This window comes from Pterocles gutturalis, unplaced genomic scaffold, assembly GCF_000699245.1.
Source record: "Pterocles gutturalis isolate BGI_N339 unplaced genomic scaffold, ASM69924v1 scaffold20346, whole genome shotgun sequence".
Taxonomy (NCBI): domain Eukaryota; kingdom Metazoa; phylum Chordata; class Aves; order Pterocliformes; family Pteroclidae; genus Pterocles; species Pterocles gutturalis.
In genome coordinates, this window is record NW_010098338.1 from 48,527 (window position 1) to 72,076 (window position 23,550).

At 38.6% G+C, this 23,550-nt stretch overlaps 1 protein-coding gene across 1 annotated transcript in view; it reads right to left on the reverse strand.

The window, feature by feature from the left end:
* Window positions 1-23,550, reverse strand: part of CUBN (cubilin (intrinsic factor-cobalamin receptor)) — a gene marked incomplete at its 3' end in the record, with an annotated part of 95,765 nt that overhangs the window by 48,025 nt on the left and 24,190 nt on the right. The window contains exons 18-27 of the mRNA XM_010072660.1: window positions 22,656-22,812; window positions 21,859-22,037; window positions 21,197-21,359; window positions 20,731-20,947; window positions 19,570-19,700; window positions 11,398-11,584; window positions 9,008-9,168; window positions 8,304-8,485; window positions 7,490-7,646; window positions 4,297-4,484 (exon numbers count right to left, since the gene is read on the reverse strand). Coding sequence (XP_010070962.1) covers window positions 4,297-4,484; window positions 7,490-7,646; window positions 8,304-8,485; window positions 9,008-9,168; window positions 11,398-11,584; window positions 19,570-19,700; window positions 20,731-20,947; window positions 21,197-21,359; window positions 21,859-22,037; window positions 22,656-22,812 — 1,722 coding nt within the window. The remainder of the gene's footprint in view (window positions 1-4,296; window positions 4,485-7,489; window positions 7,647-8,303; window positions 8,486-9,007; window positions 9,169-11,397; window positions 11,585-19,569; window positions 19,701-20,730; window positions 20,948-21,196; window positions 21,360-21,858; window positions 22,038-22,655; window positions 22,813-23,550) is intronic.

The following is a 23,550-nucleotide window of genomic DNA, read 5'->3' on the forward strand; positions in this document are numbered from 1 at the left end:
ATTTCTGTGTCATAGTCTGCAGTATCTCACTGGCTACAGCCTGATGACTCCTCTAGAAAGACTAATGTTAGGATATTAAGCCAGGCCACAGCATGCAATATAATTTAAACATCATCCAATCTAATTACAGTTAGTGAAGCATCACTACGAAACAGTCTGCTATTTGGTATGCCTTGTATAATATCATTGCCACTTCTGTACATGTCTTTATCACAAGCAATTGATCTCATATTGCTGAAACTTTGCTGTAAAACCCCTTCCAAAATGTCACACATTCTATGAGCATTACTAACAACGAGCCAACACCCTCTGACAGGCCATGAAACGCTGCATGCTGCTCATTTGCTGAGAAAGTGCTCATATGAGATTAATGCTAGACAGTGACATTATTAAAAACTGCATTTTTGCCTCTCTCCCACATTGCTCCGTCTCAATTTCTGGCATCTATGCACAGGGGCAGAAAATTGCCACCAGTTCAGAAGAACATGGCTTTTTCCTTCCTACTTGACACAGGTATAAATAGTTGTACATGCTGAAGTGGTGGAGATGCAAGCGCTGCTCAGGCCAGACCGAGTCAGAGTCACGCAAGGCTCTCTGTGGAAAGGGAATGCTGCTCACCATGAGTAACACCAGCCAGCTGCTGCAAACAGCAGTCTGGCTCACAGGAAGCATCCCATGATCAAAGGAGAATAGGAAATAGGTAACGCAATACATGGCTGACTTCTCATTGTACAGCTGTGACTGCATTTCAGTCTGGGACAGCCACACACTGTATTTGTACTTACTTGTACTCTTTGGACATCTGACATTTTCTTTGTCCTGTATTTGAAACAGTTATTTGCTCTAAGTGATGATAATATCTTTGGTAACTGACAACCACTAGGAATACCTGTGTAAAAACTTTTGGTTTTGTCATTACTCTACATATTTAATTTTTGACTCATATGTGGACTAAGCCAGGGAGCAAATAGCACATTAATATGTTCTGTGTATATCAGACTGAATTAATCACGAGGCAAAATGCTCTTCTTGTATACTAAATGTGCGCTTGGGTCAGAAGTGTAAGTAACAATTAAACACAATGCTGAAGAACAGGCCCTTTTCCATTATGGAGACTGGGACCAAATCCACAGTGTCCAAGGGGCAAGGTCCAGCAGCACACAGGAATGCAGCTTGCCCAGTCTAGTTGTCCCCCCTTGACCCTCAAGAACCATGATTTGCTCCTTCTGAATTCAGAAAGATTGCAAAAAAGATCAGAGCTCTAGTTTGAGCCATTTGTGATGTCATCAAAATATGTCCACATGCATTAAATTTCTTCCATTGACTTTTAAAAGCAGTTCTGCTATTTTTTTTTTGGGGGGGGGGATGGGGGGGTGCTGTTGTTTTCCTTGTTTGGTTGGTTGGTTGGTTTGGTTTTTTTGGCAGGGGGCTTGCATTGTTTGTTTGGGGTTTTTTGCAACTGCCATTTCTTGATTGTATTCTGCTTACGAAGGTCAGCTCTCTGCCATAGCACCTCTGCAACATTTAATCTTGTCCTTCTCTCTCAGATATCACTTTCCTTTACTCCGGGGGGGTGCTGTTGTTTTCCTTGTTTGGTTGGTTGGTTGGTTTGGTTTTTTTGGCAGGGGGCTTGCATTGTTTGTTTGGGGTTTTTTGCAACTGCCATTTCTTGATTGTATTCTGCTTACGAAGGTCAGCTCTCTGCCATAGCACCTCTGCAACATTTAATCTTGTCCTTCTCTCTCAGATATCACTTTCCTTTACTCCCTCCACCACCACAACTGTGATCATCACCCAACCAACCTAAGAGCTAACTCTTGACCTTCCCATCCCTAGCCTCCCAGCAAGTAGCAGCACACATTGTCACCAAGGCTGCCATCTGCTAGCTGCCACGGAGCACCAGGCTGCTACTGTCAGGGCTGCCCCAGAGCTAAGAAGACAAGTAGGGTGTTGCTGCCTTCTGCAAGAGGCTGAAGTGGGAGAGCTGCTGCTACCAAATCCAAAAGGAGATGGGAAAAGGGTCAGCTAAAAGCTCCTGAGGATAAAGACCACCTGATCAGCACCAGTGGCCACTCCAGTGTGTGACTGCAGCTACATGGAAACTGTCTGAGCAGCAGTTTCGCATTTCTTCCAAGAAAACGGTGAAGGGCTCTGGCACATGGTCCACACACAACCCACTTGGACTACAGTGAACGGGTTTATACCTCTCTTTTCCCAGTGTTATACTCATCCAGGGCATCAGAGCTTTCCCCTTTTAGGCCTCTTTGCAATAAAATAACCTCAAAACTAGCCTGTGTCAGAAAAGTAATTTATCTTAGCTGAACAGCTATGAGTTACTTTTTTATTAACCTTTTTTTCCAATTTTCAGTGGCATCAGACTCCACATGGATTTCAGACAGAAAAGTCCTAAATATCTGCAGTCTGCTGAGAAAGCGAGCTGCACACCCGTTCCAGATGATTCCCCCTTTCCCCTACACCACAGAGCACTCACAGCATTGCCAACATGCTCCCCTTTCGCAAGACGCAGGGTGGGAGCAAACATTATTTGGTTTCCTGGCTGGTTCAACCTTGTTCTCTTTTTTTACACTATGGCACATATTTGTACAGCATGCAACAACCAAATGAGAACATCTTTTCCCAGTGGTGTTTCTTAACAGTATTTGAAGAAAGATTTTTAAGTAATGTCACATGAATTGCAAATTAAAGCCTCCTTAACACACTTCCATGACTGTTTTCCCCTTGCATTTTCCTCTTTATACCTCTTTCAGTCTGTATTTTCTTTGATTGGAAGCACTGCAAAATTGTTAAAGAGTGAAAAGTACTTTTCTGCTCCCTGTCTCCTCACTCCCTCCGATATGTTTTATTTCTATTCTTTTAAGTGCTTTGGATCAGGTCCTTGCCTCTGGCACTATTCATCCAGCCTTGACTTATGTCTAGAATAGTGTCTTCTGGCAAGCCTCTTGCTCCTCACTGGCTGGCTACTGTGTGCAGGGCTCCTGCTTTTCATGGATCAAGGGCTTAGGCATCTTGAGACTAGCACTGGCCTCTCCACTTGGCTCCAATGTTTCCTTTTCAGCCTCCTCACAAAAATGAACCCGGGTTTAATAGTTAGTTCTCAATACAGTCCTCCCTTGTTTATTTTCTTCACATGTCTATTCTTTCTTTCCATTCGTGGCCACAAAGGGAAGAAAGCTGGAAGAACACCACTTTTGCCAGTTAATTACCAATTTTGAGCTGTGAAGGCTGGCACAGTAAGGATGTAGAGGGAGCAAGGGAGGACATCCAGAGGGAACAGATTAGCCCATATTCAGGCCTGTCACTGGACCTTCTTGGTCCTCTTCTGCCAGATCCCAGTGTAAGCAAGTATCTCCAGAAATGTGGGCACTATTCCTTAGGCCTCTCCTTGGCTGTATGTATTCTTCTCTAACACTTCTCTAAATTTCCATTCCTCTTGCGCAAAACCTAAGTGGAGCACAGGGGCTACATGCTGACATCCTGTAGAAGGGTGAGATCCGAACGATGGATTAGTTTAGCAAAATAGTAAAATTGTAGGCAGGAGATTATAATCCTTCGTATAGCAGTGATCATAACTACACTCTACTTCCTACAGTACAAAGTACAAAACTGAGAGAAAACAATTTTTCAGTTGTCCTAGAAATAACAGTTTTTACAAAATGAAAATAAAGGGTACTTGGCTTTAGATTGACTGGATGGTTTTATTTGGCTATAAATTTCACATTTTGTTTGTGGGTAAATCCAGTTTCTTTCACTCCCTTTAAAGAAGTAGATTAATTATGAAAAGGAAGATATAAATGGGAGACAGAGACAGAGCAACCTTCCTTTAAAAAAGTAGAAATAACATATTTTAAATTTTTAAACATTCCCCACTCCTTCTCAGATAAAAATGAGGAAAATAACTGGGCTCAATTTACTAATCTCAGGAATTCTTCTTCTTTACATGAAGCTGTAATCGTGACATCCCACTTCACCCATAAAAGCCAGTGCACCTAACCTAAGGTGGTAGCTAGACTCTTTGTAGCAAATCTAGGCGCCTGCAGAGTGATTCCTCCTCCCTATTGCAGACACCTGTCTTAAGGTAGGATAAAGCACTCTCTGGCAATGCTTCACTCGCTACTGATTGTGGAGGAAATAGGTACAAATCATTTGGACTTAGCACTTGAGGTTTAATGGCTAAATTTAGATAAGATAAATTTCCCCTTGATCTTCTGCATCCTTATTGTTTTTCTTGATTGGAGAAGACCTGATTTTTCTTGTTTCTGGAATCTGGGTACATACCTTCAAGAAGTCACGGTTACAGTCAGATCCATCTTCTAAATCAAAGGCTGCGAAGCTATAGTTGAGCGTGTTCCCCTTTGTAGTTTGGATAGTCCAGTTACAGCGCTCATTTAATGGGTAATTGTTTGGATAATTTAAACTTTCCAATACGCCATGGCTACGATTAACAGTCAGTACATCATGGCAAACTGAAAAAAAAAAAGATAATAAACTATATTTGTGCAGTGCTTATTAACCCAGTATCTCAAAAAATTACTAATTGAAGTTACTGATAGCATTACAAGGTGAGAAATATTTTTATACACAAATCAGAAAACAGAAATCATGCAGAAAGAGAATTGTGACCTACTGAAGAATATATTGCATACGTTGCAAACAAAATCCAGACTTTCCAAGCTTGATTCCTTCAAGCTCTGTTATGTCTTTCTTTTCTGACACATGCAGACTCATCAGTATATCTAGGACATATATTTTTGGGCAGTTTTATTTAATTCTAAATACATGGTTATTCCTGAAACATGGGGTTTTGTTGGGTTTTTTTAACCAAAAATAGAAATTTGCCCTATCATTTGAAACAATTTGGGGAGGGCGCTCAGCAAAGATTGGCTAATGGATTAAAGTGGTTTATTTCATCAAACTGGAAAAAAAATTATAATCCCTGTCTAAAACAACAAATGGAATGTATATTATTTGTACTGGATTTTCTAGCTCCAGGAACTGGAAGTCATCATGAAATTCTTTAAAAAAGAGCCATGATTTTCTTCATGAGTCATCCAATAACATCCTAGCATAAGAACTGGACACTCACCTGGAATAATGAGAGGTTTCCTTGAAGTGCAGAGAAAATGAAAAAGAAACTAAACTAGATAAAGAGTGAAATTACAATTATAGCATTAGGTCAGTAAGTCTTATTTTCCTGTATCCAACTTTCACTAAAGACATAAAATATCAGTGAGGACAGCCCCTCATAGGAGACAGCATACAATGTGCACAGGGAGCAGACCAGTGTAATCCACAGAGAAGAACTGGGCAGGAGGCAGGGAGCAGGACAGGCTGTTTGCTTTGTACAGCAAATCTGCAGTGTTTGAACAGCAGAAATAGCTGAGATACACTTGCAAAATTGTTCTGTTCTCTGTAACTAGGGATAATACACCTACCTCCCGCATTTTTTTTTTTTTATTCTTTTCAAATGATTTACAGAGGAGCAAGGTCTGTGTTTTTAGGATTTCAAAAATGCTCAGGTTACAGCTGAAGGTCAGGGTCAGGTGGAATTGAATTTGTCTGCAAAGCTACACTGAAGCACACAAGAGTTTGAAAGGACAGCATGAAGTGCACAAAATTGATTTTGAAGAATGCAAGATGGCTAAAAGCTGCTACTCACTGCCATCAGGATTTTATTAGAAACATATCAGACACAAAGGTGCCTTTGAATGTTAATTTGATACCATATTTTCCTTTGAAATGTTATCCAATTCATCATTACATTTCTTTCATGTACCTGTAAACGCATCTCGCATCTAAGCATCCTTATTTTATACCACTACTTCCTACTCAATTTTAGCTTTTGGGCAATCCATTGAGAGCTTTCTCTGATGCATCTTTGGGAATTAAATATGAATGTAAAGTGTAGATCACATTATCTGATAGCTGAAATTCCATAAATCAGTGCTTTGAAAGTGCTCTTTCTGTTTAATTAATGAAAGTGGAGGGAACTCCTTTCTAATATGTCATCTTGACTTTGCAGTCAGAAAAGTACACAGCAGACGAACCTGTGATATTCACAAGGAATGAGGGAGCCAAAGCACCCTCACTCTTCTAATGCACCAGGTGTGGATGAATAGGTTTGTTTTTTTCATAATCCATTTACTATTGTCCAAACCTAGGACAACTTAATGTCTATAAACCTACAGCAATCTGTGTAACTTGGGCATGTCATATTTAGGGTATGCAAAGATGCTTGCAAATCACTTTGTATGTGGTGAAATTCTGTATCTTCCAATGTGCATTTAAGCATATATACTAGAGTGCACAAGGAGAAAAGTACACTGGGACACTATTTAAGGTTATGACTACGAACAAAATAATTTGTCATGTATCTTCTTGGATTTTTCTCCAAATGTTATTATTCTGATATTTCTGAGGTAGAAAAATTTTACAAAAAAATGTTTGCAAGAAAAATGTGACCCTTACTGTAAGATATAAAAATTGAAACTTTTAAAAGTGTTCCAGATAGGCTAAATGATTCTAATCACCCACACTCATCCAGGATGGTTGAGGGTAACTCACTTATCCTTTGCCATCTTGCCTCACAAGCAGCTTGAAGAACAGAGAAACTTACTCTATCTGCCTTCTCTGTTAAAAATTCAGGAGACTGGGTGAGCAGAAGAGCAAGAACAGTCCAATCTATCTTGTTATGAACTTCCAGCACTTGCTATTCTGAGTAAATCTGGAGTGCTAAGTGGCACTGGTGCAGTAACAGAAGCAGAGCCACCTCATCAGCTTTCTTCTAGGGAGGAGATAATCTCCATCACAGGTAGACGGGCAGATAATTTTTAGCTCTCTGTGTTCTGTGACTGTAGCAGGCTAGAGAATCGGGGCCAATAATATGCTCAACACATTGTCCTCTGCTCATGAACAGGTAATATCATGGGGTGCATGAAGCAGTTTCAGAAACAAGCTGAACTGTAGAAACATGTTCTTCTTGTCTTCTTTTACTTATTGTATTGGGTGTGGCTGAGATGGAGTCAGTACCCTCCCAGTGCTGAGTGCTGCCCTGGCAGCCAGCAGGGTGTTTATAACACAGCTTGGGAGGGGGCGGAGCCGGGACAGCTGACCCGGATTGGCTGTTCCATACCATGTGACACCAGCTCAGCCATAAAAGCCAAGGGCAGGGAGGAGGAGGGGGGCATTTGTTACTGTGTTTGTCTCCAGGAGCAGCTGCTACACACACTGAAGCTCTGCTTTCCCAGGAAGTGGCTGGTCATTGCTTACTGAGGGGAAGCAGAGAATAACATCTTTGTTTGCCTTTTGTTTCTGTGCATGGTCTTGGCCTTTGCTTTAATTAAACTGCTTTTATCTTGACTCATGAGTTTTTCATCTTATTGTCCCCCTTTGTTTTGCTGAAGGGGAAGTGATAGAGGGGCCTGGTGGGTACCTGGTATCCAGCCAAGGTTAACCCACCACACTTACTTACCCTGTTTGTATGTAGCTAAAAAACCTCCACCTCGCAGACTGTTATCTGTCCTTAGTTTTACATACACGCTGTCTCCACTGGAGTGGATGAGTTGTGGTATCTGATCCCCACAAAATTTGCCTAGCTGTTTAGCATTGCTGCTGTTGCCATCATACACCTAAAAAAAAAAACAAAAACAAACAAAAAAAAAGAATTTAATAAAGAATTTAATACAGCTGATGGCATTAAAAATCTAAGTAATTTCCCCTGTCAAATGTCTGCTGTGGGAATTGTTACTGGGTATACAAGAGGTTAAATTCTATTTCTGCTCAGAGGAAGCCTGTCAGGCATTTCAGAAACAAGCAAATCAGTGGAAAAAGGAAGCTAGTAACCGAACACTGGTGGGTTTTGAGGGGTTTACTCACCAAGAGGATAAAACTGCACTTCATTTCAACTCTACTAAAAATACTAAAATAATTTATACAACAATTCAAATATGCAACTTGGGTTTAACAACAGGGTTATTGACACTGTTGTGCCTTTTTAGTGGTAGTTTAATAAAGCCTTGGCCCAAAACACAGCAAATTTAAAAGAGACAGATTTTTGTTTTAGTGGATAGACATAAATGCTTTTCTTACAGGCAGCTACACAGACATTGCTGCTTTACCTGTCACTGCTCTGTGATATGGAGGTAGCATGTCAACATGGAGCTTTCCTATTCTGAGTGTGTTCACTTACGAGCATTTGAAGACCAGGGCCATGTGTTTTTTTTCTTGCCTGTGCACTCATCAGAATCAGCTGCCTCCTATGGAGCAAAGTGTCACAGGGTACATACCGCAAGGTAATCGAAGTTGCACTTTTCGTGATATTCTAGATGGAATTGTTCAAACTGGATTTCAAATGGGGTTCCTCGGCTTCCTCTAAGCAACCAGTAGCACTCCGAATTGTGATAATATGGCATAGGGTAGTTGGGAGACATGAAGATACCAGAAGCTGTCATCAAAGTCCCACCACAACCTGAAAATGGGAAAGAAACCACACTAACACCTACAAGAACAGAGAATTAGACCCTATGTGTGAGTCACACTACTGACCTCCTTTACATGTCCTGAATATCTCCAGTGATGCCCCAAAAATCTCCATTTAGCCAATAGTGTTGTAACAGAAGAGAGCCCATAGCACCTAGAAATATTAACTATCTAATTTGAAGAGCGCTTTTGTTACATATTTAATCTTCATGTAGAAAACTCTCCATTAAATTCTTGGTTACTGCTTTCCTAAACATAGGAGAAAGCTGATGCTACATTATATCTAGGTAATAGTATATCCTTCTCTATGGAGAAGAAGAAAGCTGAAGAATCAAGGAAGTTGTATCCTTGATCTCAACAACATGAATATATGTTGCTATATAATTATCAGACAGATTTTAGAAGACAGGAAGCAGAAAAGATGTGGGGGGAAAGGTGAGAAATTAAATACAAATGAAAGATCAAAAACGAGATGTGTACAGTGGTTTTATACTTGAGGTGGTCATTTTACCTGATGATGTACCATCCCACTCTGCTGAAAATCCCATTCTTGTGCCAAATACGTCACTTACAAACTTTATCCACAGCTTGTTACTATGAGAGATTATAACAGGAGGCAAGTCTGTACCACAGTATTTTCCAAGAGGAGGAGAAGTTTCATAGCCTCCATCTCTAGAATGATAAGAGAAGAAAAACTTTGGGTCAAAGAAGGAAACCATGAGAAATGTTAACAAATCAAAAATCTTGGGATTCTTTCAGGCCTGGAAAAGACTAATCCTGGCTCTTCATCCTCTACGGCAATACAGCTACCAAATCCTGGAGGAGTCCCACCATAAGCACCTGCTTGCTGGGTATGTCCAGTCTCTCATCTCAGCAGCCTGCCTGTTCAAGAAGCATCTCAAGTAGACTTGATGCTGCAGAGGCAGGACCTTCTCTGCATTCTACAAGATGGCAAACATTGGTGTAATCAAAGGTAATCTTTTAATTTGAAAAACTAACAGTTTGCTCACTTCTCACTGTTCAGCCTGGCACAAAACCAGATGAGCTGGCCCAATAAAAAAACCATATTTTGCCACCACACAAATGGGAACCCATTTCTCAAAACTAATAGGATGCATTTTTTGAAATATTTTCTTAGCCTTCAGAAATGCTTCTACAACCACTTATTTCCCATTTTCAAATTAAGTAATATTTCCTGTAATATTTTCTAATACTGTAATCAGAATGCACATCTAATGTTCTCTTTTGCCATCTGCAAATGTCTTATGGGAACAAAAAAAGACAGTGACAACTTGCTTATCAATTGCTTTCTAAACGTATTTTTAAGTAAAAATACCCCACAGGTCACTAGGACAATAATAAATACATTTATAACTATATATGGATGTGATCGCAATATGATGCTTTTTAAGAGGACAATAATACTTTCAATTACATTTTCACAGGTTTATACCTGCTTTTGAGAAAAAAATTCTGTTTAGACCTTGCCGCTCTGTTTTCTTGTCATCCTCACAGCTTAAACTGCTTGCCACTGTCTCAGGTTACTGGCAGTTGAAGAACCGTGCCAGGACCTCCCCTCACTTGCATCTCAGCCTCTGCAGCTGTGGTCAGATTAACAATTTTCTTAGCTGACTGAATGCAGTTTATCAGAGGACACCTCAGGACAAGAAACCAGAGTGGCACCTCACCTAAGACTTATCTAGCTACCCCATTTAACAGTATCAGGTTTGATGAGACATCTTGGAACTCCAGTTATGGCAGCAGAAATGTGCTGAGTTGCACTTATCCATGTTCTGGGCATATCTTAAAAACTGGTTAATGCTTCTGAGCCCTTCACAGTGACAACAGAGTTAGATTTGTGCAATAAATGAATGTTTTCAGTTCTTGAGGTGAAAAAGTCAAACAAACCCCACATGTTATAATTCAGGTCTACTCCAAATTAAGGTGTACACTGTTAAAATAAGGTTAGATTAAATTTAATCTCAGACTGTTGTTTTAAGATGAAAAAATGAAACACTTTACTTAGAAAATATTGAAAAAGCCTTTCAGGTTTTCATAACTTTCTCCAGCTTGTATGTACAGCTGAAAACAACCAGCTAATTCATCAGGAATTCAGAATTTCAATACTGCAGCTTCAACAGGCAGCTTTTTGTTTGGTTCTAAAAAATAAGACAGTGTTTACAGAGGAATAATCCATACAGAATATTTGGTAGAATGTTCACAATTAGCGTTATCATGGTGCTCATTGAGGTAACGGAAACTCATGGCACGCTCAAAGTGAAAAACCACACTGGCATTCTGCAGACATAGTTCATCTAGAGAGCTGGCTCATGAGGACAAAAATGGGTGCACTGGCAATGCAAAGTGCAAATCCCGTACAGCAACACAGCAGAAAGGACATGTACTTGGCACGGCTGTATTGTAAGCACGCAGCTAACCTTCCTACAAATATTACTTTCTTCTACTTGTCTCTGTCCTGTAAAATTTACTAGAAATCACCATTCTAATATCCTAAGTTTAATGGTGATGCCAGTATAGACAAATATAACAGATTATGTACATGTTCCTAGTGCTGCATCACAGAATAGCTGCTGTTTAAAGACTACAAACATAAAACAGAGTATGTCGCAAAACAGGCAATAAAACTCCTTGTTTCTGCACTAAGGAAAACAACCAGAATGCAGCACATGGGAATTCAGTCCGCATACTCCACTTGCTCTGAGAACAGCAATTTACCAAGTGGGAAAGGCAACAACAGAGCAGGATGGGAGGAGGAAAAGGTAGCTTTGAAAGTTGTCTGATAAGCCCTTTTCCCACATTGACAGCACAGACGTATTGATAAAACTATAGCTTCTGAATATGGTTATCAGTAATAAAGACAAGAGAAATAATTAGGCTTGCCTAATTTCTACATAATCCTCTGTACAGCGTTTATTCCCTTCCAAGGTGAAGTTGGTGAAGCGCAGCACAATCTGTCTGTTCATTCCCACTGTGATGGTGTATATGCACTCTGTCCGGACAGGGTAGTTATTGGGAAAGTTTGGAGATGTTAGCACACCTGTTTCAGTATTGTAGTTGTGTGAGCACACTTTAAAAAGAAAAGAAATAAATATGAATTAATTTAATATTAAATTAACAGGAATTTTCTATTTCCAACAAACAGAAGAGCAAACATCCTCTGCTCCTGTGCATTATAACTCTTCCTGGACACATCGTACTGCTGAATGTCATCACTATAAACTAAAACCAGAATTCAGCTTTTGCATGGGATTTCTTAAATTTTAGTTGATTTCGGCTTTTGCCAGAACACTGTGTAGTAAATAGGCAACGCAAAAGCAGTTCCAGCTGCCTAAATCAGCTCTGACCTAAAACCCAGGAAAGCAGAGAAAGGAAACTGAAAGGGACTTCTTGATTCCTGAATTTCTGAAAAGCAGTGATGGTGGAAACTGAATGCAGTCTCTAGCTATGAGGAGATGTTATATTGTTCCCAGGCATTCCCCACGATCAAACCTGGGAGATGGGGATTTTATATCTAAATTTCTTTTCCCATTTTCTGGGCCAATCAGTTGGAAAATTGTATAAGCCTTAGATTATGAAGACAAAGCAGTTCTACTTAAAGTCTCATACTAAAATCAGCTACATCAGTTCTTCTGTGAGCACTGTACAAACATCATGGTATTATGAGCTGGAAAGAAGAAAATACTGTGGACTAATGCTGAGCCAGAACCTCAGCAATAATTAAAAAGAAGCTCTTTTGAAAGCATAGACATAAGGACTAGGAATAAAATTATCTGCTATACAGTGGTACATGAGACATTTTGGAGAGAGCAACTGTTATGTATTAGTTGATCATAGTCTATGTAAGGTTTGTGATCTGTCTGCAAAAGGGCAAGAAGAAATGTGAACCCTGTCAGGTGTTTTCAGTAGAAACAGGGAATCTTGATGCCACTGCACAAAGTAATGGTGACGTATCACCTGGAAAAATGTAGCTATTCATGGTCACCGACATTCTGGAAATCAAATGAGAACAAGTAAGACAGATATTGTGGAGACAGCGGGAAATTGGTAGGTTAGTAGGCAAGAGACACTAGAAGGGCTTAACTCATTGAGCTTTGCAAGTGCAGGAGAAAAAAACCGATAAACATGAAGAAGTATGAAGAAAATAAAAATAGAACACACTCTCAATGGCAGTACAAACTCTGAAGTTAAAAGCTGACCATGAATACAGATACACAGAAATTAGGAAAGTGAGTTTCTAGAGCAATCATCCAACCAACATAATAGATGTAGAAAGGGTAAAGAGAATTCCACTGTTTTTTAAGATACAGTTTGATTAATTTAATTAAGAAGGGGTTCAGATTATGTAGCTCTTGGCAAATAAAAAAAAAAAGGCGGGGGGCATAAAATGGTGGGCTGGATTTGATGACCCTGGAGACTCATTCTGGTCCTCCACTCCCCCGTTTCAGGTCCTACAGGTTGCAAATATAAGAAATGAAAGGAGATATTTCTTAGATGCTTCCTATCAAATAGGCAGGGTTAGACTAATTATAAAGTACAACTACAAGAGCAATCAAAATATTATTATTAAACTTATACTAATTTAATCTGGTTGCCACAGATCTCTGAAACCTGTTTCAGCAGCACAGCTACAGAGTAGTAATATTTGTGCTAACGCTTCACTATGCATAATAATTTAGGGTGAAGGCCCTCCATGTCTAAGGTTGGTCATTTCCATGTCTGTTCTCTATCCATTCTAACTACTAAAATACTTTTGCTTTTAATGGTATCTTTTTTAATGTTTTGGGTTTTATTTTGCATTCTTGGTCACCTGGAAGGCCTCTGTTGATGTTTTCTGTGGGGTAAATACCTCATGATCCTAATTCATCACAAGGAGAACAAAGAAACACGGCACAGAAACAGGCCAATAATTTTCTGCTATTGGGTTGTAGTTTGGTATTGACAAGTCAAAAATGTTTCTTGCACTAGTTCACTGAAAATCATCATCTGTTAAAGTCTTTATCTAGAATTTTAGTAATTTGTGTGTTCCATGACAAATATGCTCTAATGTATGCATATAACAATCAGGTTAGTCCTGGTCACCTTAAAAACCTTGTGCTGCTTTATAAATCCTCATAATGCCCTTGCCGTGCTGCCAGCTCCCATGGTGTTTCATGATATGTAGGGTTTATCATCAAACCCCAGATCCTTAAGTCACATGCTTTCTTAAGAACCCTGCCTGCAGGGTTAGAAATCTGACTTAGAAATGTGACCCAAGTTTTTCCTAACAGCTCATTACACAAAAAGCAATAAAAATTTTAAATGAAAACATATGTATATTTATTAGGTTACTTATTTTTAACTAATTATTTCCTCCTGATTTTGGAAGGGTAGGTGTCTGACTCATGCTCCATTCCTTATTCACTCAGAGGCTGAGACCATGAACACAAGCTTTCAGAATATTAAAATTGATGAACCAGATAAGGGCCCTTAGCATAAAATTAGCAACACAGAACTGTCCAGGTTTCCTCCCTCACCAAAGTTTGCTTTCTTGGGAGTAATCCATACAGAAATGCATATCCCAAGTGTGCTGTTTTAAATTGGGTGCTGTATACTGCTCTACACTTTACATAACAATCTTCTTTATGAGCTAAAGGAGATAAATACAGAAGGTGGAACAGTGACTGCCTTAGAAAAGTCAGGCTTCTGGCTACAATTAAATAAATCCAAGTGTAGACTGAGCATAAGCTGCTACGAGGATTAGGAAAAGCATAAATGAACCCACATTTTTTGACAGCCGGATCTCTTCTGGTAACTGGATTCATTCATTGTGTTCTACCTTCAGCCGGAGAGCTGGCACTCCCCTTTTGCGCTCACCTCTCTAACACAGCTTTTGGGGGTGTGCTTGGGCAGTAATAGTTCCTCCAGTAAAAACTGTTAGCAAAGTTAGAAGGAAAAAAAGTACTTTGACTCCTCTGCCAAAGTTCAGAATGCAGTCTAACACCATAATGTGATTATTGCATGCCTGGAAAAAAATATTAATTCAGTTTAGCTTGAAGACACTTATCACAGCTCATGAAAAACAGAAGGAGGAGGCAATTGTTGAGGACAATTGCGCATCTCACTTTGTCAGTGTGTGAGGTTTTGAAAAATACTCAATCTGCTTTCTGATTTTGCTACTGAATGTGTTTGCTCTTCCAAAAAAAAATAAATGTCATAAACGGCAGTAATCCACTGCAATAGCCAACAGCAGAGAAAAATGCCAGCTTTTGTAGCACTCACTCATGCAACCATGCGTACTGCAGAAAATTATATCCATGTTTTTTTCCCATAAATAGATATTAATCCATTGCCACAATTCTAATTAATCAAAAATAAAACAATAGTGACATATGTAAAATTAGAGTTTTCTTTTGATCTCACTCTGACAAAGGAAAACTGGGATCCCTAACAACTAGATCTTTATGTAAGACTATGTATGTTTAGAAAAAAAAGGAACAGACTGTCACATGAAGTACAGGCCTCTCCACAGGCAATGGAAAAGCACATCTGCACTTCAGGGTCTTCTGTTACTGCTGCTGGCAGATGCTAACAGCCTTAATTTTTACCAAGAAGGCACACAAAGGTCCTTTGTAGTGTTTCAGACACAAACTTCTTTGAAACACTGGGTACAGCTGTTCAAAAAGAATCTCCAACTCTCTTCTGCTGATTTACACATAAACACACATACTCTAGAGTCCTATACACATATATAGGCATATATAGGCACGCTAATACCCTGATCAAACAAAAACAATTTACATTTGCGTAACCAGTTGTCAGTTGCCACCTGGTTGAGCCTTTTTCCTACAACTCAGGATGAGCTGAGCAGATGCCCAAGATGCATGCAGGACTTCAACTTTTTTTTCAGTCTTAGCTCAGCTTGTTCAACCATGCCCTGTATCTCTGCACACATATATTTGTCAGACATTACTTTCCATTCTTATCTTTGCTTATTCAGCTGAAGAGAAAAGCCAGGCAACATTCTCCTCTTAATGAGTGGGTTCAGTCAGCAAGACGGGAACTGAGATCTCAACTTGTACACAGCTATCAATAAAGACACACAAATCTATACATCACTTTCAGGTGCACTTTTAAGTCCACGGCTTCACAAATGTTTCTGACTTCTCCAATCATTTTCAGCTAACATATACCACATAATGAAGCTATTTAAAACCAATTTACCCTCTTGATAAATAATATAATTAACAATTTAGAATGATAAGGAGAAAAAAAATCTTATCTTTTACCAAAGCCAGAGAAAAACCCAGAATAAAAACTCTATCAGGAAGGCAATCTGCTAAAAACCTTAAGGCTGACTTTTCTCAGCAGAAAGGATGAAATGAAGCCTCTTTAATGAAACAAACAAATGAAAAAAAAAAAAAGGAAAAAAGAAAAAAAAACCCCAATTCAAAGTAAAACAAATAAATTCCCACTTACTCGTGAAGAAGGCAAGGACAATAAAATACATACACTGATTCTAGTGCTATTCCTATTCAAAAATTGTGGCCTCAATCTTTCAAGACCCTGAGAAACACTTTCAGGAAAGACTGGGCTCTTTCAAAGATTTTTCAATAATTTTACATGAGTTCTTTGTGGTGTGGTCAGCCAAGATGGGCAAAAGAACACCCTAAAATCATTCATAACACTTATATGGCTGTTGTAACATTCATCCATCCAGTATTTGAGACCTGGACTCTAGGAAATAAAGCCAAATATTACCTTGCTTTCCATGTGACTTTCCCCTTTAAAAGACATAAAGATGGACAAGAACTAAGCATCCAAGGTACAAATAGCTGAAGTGGGCAATATACATTTTAAACAGCTGAGTATCATGTGGGCACGCTTGATTGAAATATTTCCATTTGTATTGGTGTCATATGAGCTATTCACAGCTACTATTTGGCAGCCAACAAAACAATTGTTTGCACTTTATGGACTATGGCCATGGCTGTATCTCGTGGCATTCAAATTTTTTGATAGGAAACATAGTTTTGCCATTATTTTCAGGCTACTTTTCAATTAATTAATATATCACAGATAAACCATGCTAACAAAAACATTGTTTCTTAAGATGCAAGAAAAATAGATGTGTTTTACATAAAAATATTTTTTTTTCACTCCTACTTATCCTCTTTTTTGGTGGGGATAATCTCATCCATCTTCTCATTAGCTCATTCTCTGTAAAATAACTCCAGGCAAAAGCCTATTGAAATGTCTAATATGAACCAGAACAGCTTTGACCAGTTCTGATATTGGTTACACTCTAGCTGGCTAAGAAAACATAGCTCAAAAATATGAAGGATTTTTACTGCACAAGAAACATTATTAGAAACACATTTTCCTTTGCAGAAAAATGAAAACAGGCAGCAAATGTAAAGAAAAAAAATCCATAGCTTTGGTAAACCTCTCAGATATTATTATGTTCAGCAATTTGCTACCTTAGTGTAACTGGTTATATAGAAGATGAATATCAGGCCTAAATATCTCACATTGGGAAAACTAAATTTGATATGATATCAGGGAAGCAGGGAGTTGCTTCTCACAGCAAAGTCCACATGCACGTTTGCCTTCTCTCAGGCCACAGAAGCTTCAAAACACTTCATTCTTAATAAAAAATGAATGTCCAGTATTTATGACAACTTTCTAGTACTGCTAAGCTCGTGCTGGGACCAAAATAAATAAATCTCTGTAAAGAAAACAGATCATAGTTCCAACCCTGTTATAACTTTATCACTCTCAGTTTCAGTAGTTACCTGCTACTTTGCCATACATATACGAACTATAGCAGTCGAAATGAAAAAGCATTTATTCTAGAGATCATAGTTCTAGGTCTGAGTGAGAGTTAGACCAGTTTAGCTGAAGAGTAGTAAAGATATCTGTGTAAGTTACGGGAAAAGAAAATCATACCTGTTGTTTAGAGTTTGGATGAAGACATTATATAGTTCTAATTTCATATAAACATTTTATACAGTTTCTAGTTGTTAACAGTACTGAAAAGAAAGCAGACTTGCATTTTTAAGTCATAGTTTGAAACCATTCCGGGGACAGTGTTGATGCAGTTCAAGCCTCACAGGATGCATATTGCAGTGCTTTGGATGAAAGATGACAAAATCCAGTCACCAAGTTGGAGGTAAAGAAGGGAAATATGGAAGAGAGGAGGCAGAGCAGGGAAGCTGGACAGCACTGAAATAACTAACAAAACCAGAGAAACAGATAGGGTTACACAGAGATAGAAATATAGATTAATGTAAAGAATACTTTGATCTTGATGAACGGTGAGAAGAGCTGCTATAAGAACAGTTAGGAAGGTATCAAACCCACCCATGAAATATTAATCTCAGGTAAACTAAAATAAAAAATATCACATTAAGAAGCAATTATATTTACAGAAGTCACAGTTTACAGCTGCAAAAACAGGCTCATAAAAGACTTTCTTTATAAAGCGGATCATTTCACCATTTCTCACTAGTAAGAACTCGGTTTTCAAACCACTGAGTCTTTCTTGGAAAGTTTTTTTAAAAGTAGAACTTGGGTTTTGGCTTACTATTTTCTAACAAATAGAAATTTCCTCCTTGGAATAATTCTCATTAGATCTTAATTGTTTTTACTGGCTTTTTGGTTTTCATGCCAGATAACACAAGTATGAATGAAGGCAGCTGAGAAAATGGATTATTTGGATTTGTAACTTATATGGCAGTGAATAAAAACATGGTGGCAAAAACTGTACCGGTTTCGCCTACACACATGCTTGAGAGGTGAAATAATAGCCAAATTTTCCAAGGTGTCACCAAGAAAGCAGCTATTTTTCATAAGGTAGAAATTGTAAATTTTGCTGGGTTTAAACAGGTTGGCAAAACTCAGAAAGTAGGAAAAGTAAAATTATTATAGAAACTAAGAGGAAACAATGAACAGCCATTGGCAGTTTATGTCTGCATAGATGAGTACTACGGATTTATGGTATTCATCTAATAAATGCTTTGTAGCCTGCACTCAAACCACATAGAAACTGGTTAATGATGGATACACAACTCAGCTATAAATGTGGTCTCATTTTCACTTTTTTTCATTGTCCCACTCTGCCTCTTCTGTGGTTTAATTCTGATAGGCAGAACCTGTCCCTCTACCGATATCAATACTCTTCTACTACAGATCCGTGTTTACCAGTGAAGGCAGCAATAGCAGACCCATGTCAATTAGGTCTATGAAACTGGTAGTTACAGTCTTTCATCAAGAGGCTGCTTTTTCAAGTGCAGCTCAGTCAGTGCTAAAATGCTCTCAGTGCTGGAGAGATGTGCAAACACTGGTCAGATATGGTGGGTTCAGCATAGTTTGAAAACACCCTGGAAAGCCTTCAAATCAATTAGAATTTGGAGTTAATTTCTCATTTTTTCTCTGCTTTAGAGAACTAAGGGTCATTTTTCTCTTCATCAGTCTTTACCCCACTGATGTATGTCTTGACCCCTTGAAAGGAGATGCTTAAAGAACAGATTTAAGGCATAACAGGAGCCTTCAACTCTTCTGGAGACAGAAACATTGCGCTCTGACATAATGAAAAAAACAGCTTGTGCTTTCAGGTTATTTTCCTGCTGTATCAAATCTCATCCTATATGACCTTTCTTTGCCCGTCATCAATATTGCAACTTAATAGAGTCTAAATTAATTTTTATGGCAACTGAGAGTCTCCCATTCAAGTGAATTGTCCACTATTGCTAAGCTTCCTAGATCACACATACTCAGCTCAGAACGGACAAAGCAAATTCAGAAAATACTTTTCCTAAATAATTCATGCAGTTCTGCCATGTCAGCTCTTACTGGCTTTCTAAAGAAAACAGCAGAGCTGCTTACAGAAATTGCTTTCTGCTTTCCTAGGCAAGAAAAAGCATGTGAGTAAAGCCAAATAAATAAGAATGGGTAGAAGAGGCACCAGGCAGTCTTCTGTTAACACAGAAAATAATGTTTCTGTTTCTTGTAGTAGTTATTTACAGTGACAGTTCAAAACATTTAATTTGCATAATGAACAGACTGACATATTACCTTGTGATGCATTCAGGGAGATATAATTAGCTGAGAAACCCTCAGATGCAATGCTGTGATCAGTCACGAAGTACAACATCATCATGTTGCCACCACTAGTGAGAGATGGTGGAATTGATCTTCCACAGTACCTGCAGCAAAAAGATGTCCCAAATTGAATGGCAGTATTTTGTGCAGAGTCTGTATTACTGGAAAAGGATTCAGCTTTCCTAAGAAATTCAAACACCTACACATACACAAATCTCTCCTTTGGGTGATACAGATCCCAGCCATATATGCTGTATCACGGAACTAAATAGCACACTTCAGGTACAAGAGTACAAATCTAACTTGTGTGGCAAAGTTAGAGGAGAAACTGTTCATCAAGTTGTCAAATTTTTATTGAAATTATTCAATGCTGTACCTACAACATATTCTGTTCTTTTGTAGGAGTCGGAGTGGCTGGCCAAAGACTGAAGTTGCAAAACACTCTCCATTATGAGAGTCATTTGCTCCTTATTTTCCAATATACTGCCCTGTCAGCCAACTACTTTACATTCTGTAGCTGCAGCTGGATACCGCTCCCAAGTAGTTCAGATGTTCTTGAATTCTAGAGCGGCATGAAAGCCCTCTGTATACCCCAATTGCAAAGGAGGGAAAAAAAAGAAAAGATTCTTCCCTAAGATAAAATCACATATCAGGAGAAAGTGAAAACAAAATCCTATAAAACACAGACTTTGGTTTAGTTTTTACCGAGATCCAAATGCACAGTCTTTTAAGTAATCTTCCTTTCACTTCTGCAAGTGTTTCAAACCATATCTTTTCCTGGGCACAGATATATTAATGCTTTTGTGGTTATTTCCCATAAATCAAAGTGTTAATGGAGCTGGACAATGTCAGCTATTGAAAGCTGTCCTTAAAAAAGCTAGGACAAGCTTTCAATAGCTGGCAAGTTAGTTTCTCCTGGTATAGTATTTAGTAGATGTGCATCTCATTCCATGGTTAAAAGCAAGCAAGCAAGCTGCCTTTACTATCCTAGGCAGAGAAATTGCTGCTATTTTTCTGTAATGCAGAGAAGTTAATGTATACACAAAATTTAAGGAAGCAAATTGCATGTCAAGATCTACAGAACAGTGCTCACTCTACAGTAATTCAGCTCTTTAGGCTAATGGACATATTCACCTTCCTAATTTTTGCACAGTGCTGTTGTCATATATTTCAAGATAATTGTTTGTGCAACTGTAATCAAATGCCAAGTTAAATGAAGTGAATGTCAGGCGGATAAGGTAGCCAGATTGAATGCTGATAATCCAGGTACAGTTAATACCATGTGGGTAGACATCTGGATGACCAGGACTTGTAATGATTCCTTCTGGTCCAGTGAGAGTCTCTTGACATACTGTAGAGATTTAAAACATCAGGTTAAATGACATATTTATTAAAAATACGCACTTACATAAATGGATATTTTTCTTTCTGAAATTTCATAGTCTTTTTTTTTTTTTCTTGATGCATACTGCACAGTAACTTATTCAGAATTTATCTCCCATTACACCATCATAAAGCTTGATAGCCAACTGTTTTCAGTGTATGGGAAAATTTGGAAAGTCCCAACACTCTACACAGAAAACAACAAAAAACTCCTTACCTGTATCTGATGGCCAGTACTCAGCTCTGAAGCCAAGGTTGGTAAGAGAGGAAGCTCTGAATTTGATATAGAGATTGTTCCGTGTAGATTGCACTCTAGATGGAACAGCTGTACCACAGAATTTCTCCAAAAGAGGAGAGTCTGTGTTGTTGCCATCTCTGACCTGAAGAACAGTGTATTCAAAGTATCCCATACAAATTTCTATTATATTAAAGTTGTAAGCATAAATGAATTCATAAGAACCATATAAAAGGGATCCATAGTAAGTCAAACCCTACCCTTTCTTCACCATGCTTTCTACTACAGGTACATACAATGCAACCTTACACCAATCAGAGAAGCACTCTCCCACTCAAAGCATATCAGATGGAGAAAAGCTGAGATCTTACACCCTCAAGAGTAAGTGGCACATAAACCTCCAAAACCAGGTCTATCTCTATAAAAACACCTGATACTAGTCTCTGATTATCAAAATGGTCATATCATCTTTGGAGAACCTAGAAAAGGTTTGGGATCCCATTATGAACCTGGAAAAGCTTTTATAACTCCTGTAAGAAATGCTTGTCTGTCCAACAGTTCTGCTTTTGTGGAGATGAGTATGAGAAGGAATATACAGATAAGAATGTATCTACTATTCATAGTATATGTGTATTATTCTTTACCTCAACGTAGTCTGAGTCACAAGTGGTTGTATTTCGAATGTCAAAGTCAATAAAGTTAAGAATCACCACTTTGCTAGCTGGCTGGGAGATGATCCACTCACAGGTCTTTGGGTGAGGGGACATCCTGGGGTAGTAAGGTGAATGGATAGTGCCTGCTCCAGACAAGGAGCCTCCACAGGCTGCCAAGAGACACCAAGAATCAGTACTTGTCGTGAATGTTTTCAAGGATCGAATAATGTGATGTCTATCAAATATTACTATGAAATTAGAATAAAACCACACATAAAACCCTGTCTTCTTATAGCATCTAATACAGACCATCCAAGTAGCATTAAGAACGTATTTAAGAGAACATATTGCTGTAAGTATAGCTTAAACACATATACAGAAGACCAGTCCAACTGTGCCCAGGAAAACTAATGGATTAGATTCATTTGTTTAACAGACATAAATAGATTTGTTGGTGATTAAGAAATAAAAGACAGGAAAAATGAAAGCAAAAATATTTAGGCAGAATTATGGCTATATCATCCTTGGTATGTTGGTGGTAAGCGATTTCCCATCAATATAAGCAACAAGGGGTGCATTTCCAAGTGTGCTAGCAGTGCCTACAACAGACCTGCTGCAGATATCATCTTATCATTTCTAAAAGTAGCAATAAATAAATAAATAGTCTCTATTTTTTCTTTCTTTTGAAGTTTGCCTTAAACCCATTATATGGATAAGATACCATGGAAATGACTGAAAGTGTCCAAATTACAGATCAGTTCACTGTGCAAATAACCAGTTCCTCTTACCAACTTGATAAACAGCCCTAAAGCTAGCCCTTTGCACAGAAGCATCAGACATGAACTTGATCCAGAGACTGTTGCTGGTAGAAGTGATTGGAGACACGACTGTACTATGACAGAATTTGCTAATCAGGGAAGACATCTCCCTGTCGCCATCTCGAACCTAGTCATCAAAAAGAAAAAAAGGAAAAATGTCAGACCATAAAAGCATTGGGATCTGATATCTGGATAAAATTATAATCTCCCAGGAGCTGCTAAATAACAAGAGGATTAACTATTTTACTTTTTTACAAGAGGGCAGAGCCATGACAGTAATTGGTACAAGCACATGATTTATGAGAGCTCAAATCAGGGACTGGATGATCAGCACAGAAGACACCCACACATGCTACTGTCACAGGACATTAGGATGAAACAGATCTCGGCTTTAGTGCAATTTGGGCCTATACTTCCAAAAGTGATACCTTTAGTATGAAAGAGACAAGTAAGGTGCTCACCAGTGATAGCTATGACATTTTTGCCAGCACTAAAATCTGCTGGGGAAATAAAGGGGTATTTGTGATTTTCTTGTTTTGGCTATAAAGCTTCTAATAATTTTTCAATGGCACTTCTCCAGAAAAAAAGTGCATCCCATCACACCCATACATCATTTCAGCCAGACAGCTCACTAACAGAGATGCACCTCTGAATCCCTAAAGCAGTAAAGTATACTGACATCTCTCCATTACTTTATCTGAAGGATCCAATGCATGATAATGACAATGAAGCTGCATCAAGGAATCACTTTCAGCTTTTACCTTCTACGCTACCACTCTACTGACCTGAATCAATTTTCTAATCAAAGGAGAAATGTATCTCATGTGTTTTCCCAGGAATTATAAATCCTGATTATCAAGGGGAC